At 67.7% G+C, this 2,732-nt stretch overlaps 1 protein-coding gene across 1 annotated transcript in view; it reads right to left on the bottom strand.

The window, feature by feature from the left end:
- EMIHUDRAFT_460638 (hypothetical protein) overlaps positions 1 to 431 on the bottom strand; it is a gene marked incomplete at its 5' end in the record, with an annotated part of 2,825 nt that extends 2,394 nt beyond the window's left edge. The window contains one exon of the mRNA XM_005785669.1: positions 81 to 431. Within this exon, the coding sequence (XP_005785726.1) occupies positions 81 to 431 (351 nt within the window). The remainder of the gene's footprint in view (positions 1 to 80) is intronic.
- Between the last annotated feature and the right edge of the window lie 2,301 nt (positions 432 to 2,732).

The following is a 2,732-nucleotide window of genomic DNA, read 5'->3' as shown; positions in this document are numbered from 1 at the left end:
AGGCCTGCCCTCTCGAAGGCGGCGGCGAGCGGCGAGCCAAGGCCGCCGTGGCGTCCGCCGTCAAGGTACAGCCTCGCCACCGCGGACACGATGTCCAGGTGGAACCGCTCCGGGTCTGGGTGCTCCTTGGTCAGCCAGCGGTACGACAGAGCCACAAAGAGGAGCCCCCAGTCGTCGCCCAGCGCTTCCACCAGCCAGCGCAGCTTCGCGACGGGGAAGAAGGCCTCGGGCGGCATGTCCTGGCGCCGCGGCAGCGGCTTGCCGGTGGCGCGCCAATTGGCGGCGAAGCGGCCGCTCAGCGCGGCGATTGCTCCCGACTCGATCGAGGCCATCAGCGCCTTGGGGTCAAAGTGGGGCGGCAGCGGCGTGGTTGGGCGGCTCGCCGCGTCGCGAGTTGTGGGCGCGGCGGGCGGCGGCGATGGCGGCGGCATTGGCCACGTGGTACTGGGCGGCTGCGGACTTCATAAAGTGTCGAACTCTGGCGAGCTGGGTTCCGGCCAGATACTCGAGTAGGGGGTCTGTTGGGACCCGTTGGACCCTATGCGATAGGTAGGTAGGTCCGGTTTTGACCGCCCCAGAGGGCCCCGCAATAGGTAGGTAGGTGGCGGCGACCGAGCTTGTAGGCGGGAGGGTCCGTGCCCTCGACTCTGTCGAGGGAACAAGAGAGTGCCGGCGTTTTGGAGCCGTCCAACGCCTCGAGAGCCCAGTAGGCCATGCTCTGGCGGGCTCGCGAGCGGCGCCGCACCGCGGTACAAGCCGGCGCGGCGGGCGCTGGGAGCCTATTCACAGAGGGCCAAACGGGCATTTTTTCGCTTCGTTGCGCGGCCTGGGAATAGGTAGGTAGGTGGGGCACGGAGCCTGGCGGTCGGCGCCCGCAATAGGTAGGTAGGTAGGGCGTTTTGGCGCGACTCAGTCCCAACAGACCCCCTATCTGGCTAGGAGCCGGAACCCTGGGTGCTGAGGGATTCAACGTTCGCCCACACCCCTTATCAACGTCCGGTTTTCGTTCACAGAGGCTGCGCCTAAGCGCGCTTTGCGTTCATACAGGTGCAAAGTACAAAAGCGAGCAGCCCCCGTCCCACCCTCGGCCACCATATCCCGCGAGTACGATTTTTTTTTCGCGGTAGAACGGTTTCTTAAAAGAAACCGTTTAAGAAACCGTTTCTTTCAAGAAACCGTGCACACACCTACACGACACACGCGTAGTCGCCCTCTAGTACACGACACAGACACAATCAAGTAAATGCGTCCGCGTCCCGCCTGCTCACAAGGGCTGGTACCTATCCGTCCCCGAGTCGTCGAGCAGCTCGTCCGAGAAGCCGAGCCCCGCGCCGCCGACGTGGTAGGGCATCCGCCTCGTCAGCGCGCGCCTCGACAGGTTGACGAGCACCAAGACGGCGAAGATGAGGAGGAGCAGTGCGAAGGCGCTGCACACCGCCGCCACGCGTGCCCAGCCGCTCGGCTGGCACACCTCCGGCCCCGCGGCGGTCTCCTCCGTTGGCGCGTCGTAGTAAGCTGCGGCGGGGGGCCCCGCACGCTCAGGCCCGTGCCGTGCGTCGTCGCGCGTGGCAACATCTCGGCGCGGATCTCGGCGCGATCTCGGCGCGGATCTCGGCGCGATCTCGGCGCGGATCTCGGCGCGGATCTCGCGCGCTCCTGGGTAGCCGTACGCCGCAGGGCGCTCCTCTGCGCACGGCGTAGCCCAGGGGGTGCGTGTTCGCAGGGAGAGGGCCGTTAAGTAAACACGGGTCTCCGAGGGTTGGCTCCGCGCTCCGGGTTTCCCCTAGCAGCAGACCGCCCCCTCTACTCGGAGCTATAATGAACACCAGACATGCACACGACACGCACTCTCACACGACGTCACCGCCCAGGGCCTCTTCGCGCGAGGTCCTCATCCTCACTCCGGAGGAGGCCCCCCTCTCCTCTGAGTTCTTCCTCTTGTTCGCCTTCCGATGATCCCCTGACGGGCGCGGGGCCCGGCCTCCCCTCCTAGCCTTTTTCAGCCGCGGCCCCGCCACCGCCTCGTCTTCTCTGTCCGATTCTGTCGCCACCACCGACGGTGATCCCATGCCCGACTCCTCGGGCGAGGGCAGCGGCATTAGATCGCCACGCCGCCCCTCCCCGGGAAGTGGGGCCAGCTCACTTCGATCGATGACTCGCGCCCGCCCCCGCGGTCTCTCTATCGTCTGGCCCTCGAATTCTTCCGGTCGCCGGCGGTGTCGAGTGAGGAGGCTGTCACGACTGATCGCTTCGACGGCCGGGGGCACCGAATGTCGGACGACGAGGAATCTATTCTCCTCGGCCGCGGCACGGCAACAGTGCCGCGCGGCAGCAGCCGTCTGCGGGCGCTGACGCCCGAGCGGCGAAGGGCTCTTGCGCTCTGCCTTCTCCTCGCCGTGGTGTACGCGGTCGCCTTTGCACGCGGCTACTCGTCGGTGCCACAGGCGAGCTGCGGCTGCGACGAGCGGACCGCCACCCTCCGCGTGCCCACGGACGTCTCCCAGCGCGCAATCGGGCGCTGCGTGCTGCGGCACAAGGAGACGCGAGGGCTGCTGCACAGCGAGCTGGCGCAGTGCTACAACGCGGCGCCGCTCTGGGTCGATTCCGCCCCCCCAGCGAGGAGCGCAAGCCTCGAGCCCCCCCACCCCGTCCGAACTGGGCGTTTGCCCGGCCAGGGGGGAAGGCGTCCTTGGGCCCCCCCAAACGGCCCCCCGGTTTGGCCGGGCCGGCCG

This window comes from Emiliania huxleyi (assembly GCF_000372725.1).
Source record: "Emiliania huxleyi CCMP1516 chromosome Unknown EMIHUscaffold_1591, whole genome shotgun sequence".
In the NCBI taxonomy this organism is placed as follows: Eukaryota; Haptophyta; order Isochrysidales; family Noelaerhabdaceae; genus Emiliania; species Emiliania huxleyi.
Note: the sequence above shows the minus strand (reverse complement) of the source record. Positions and strands in the feature narration are given on the sequence as shown.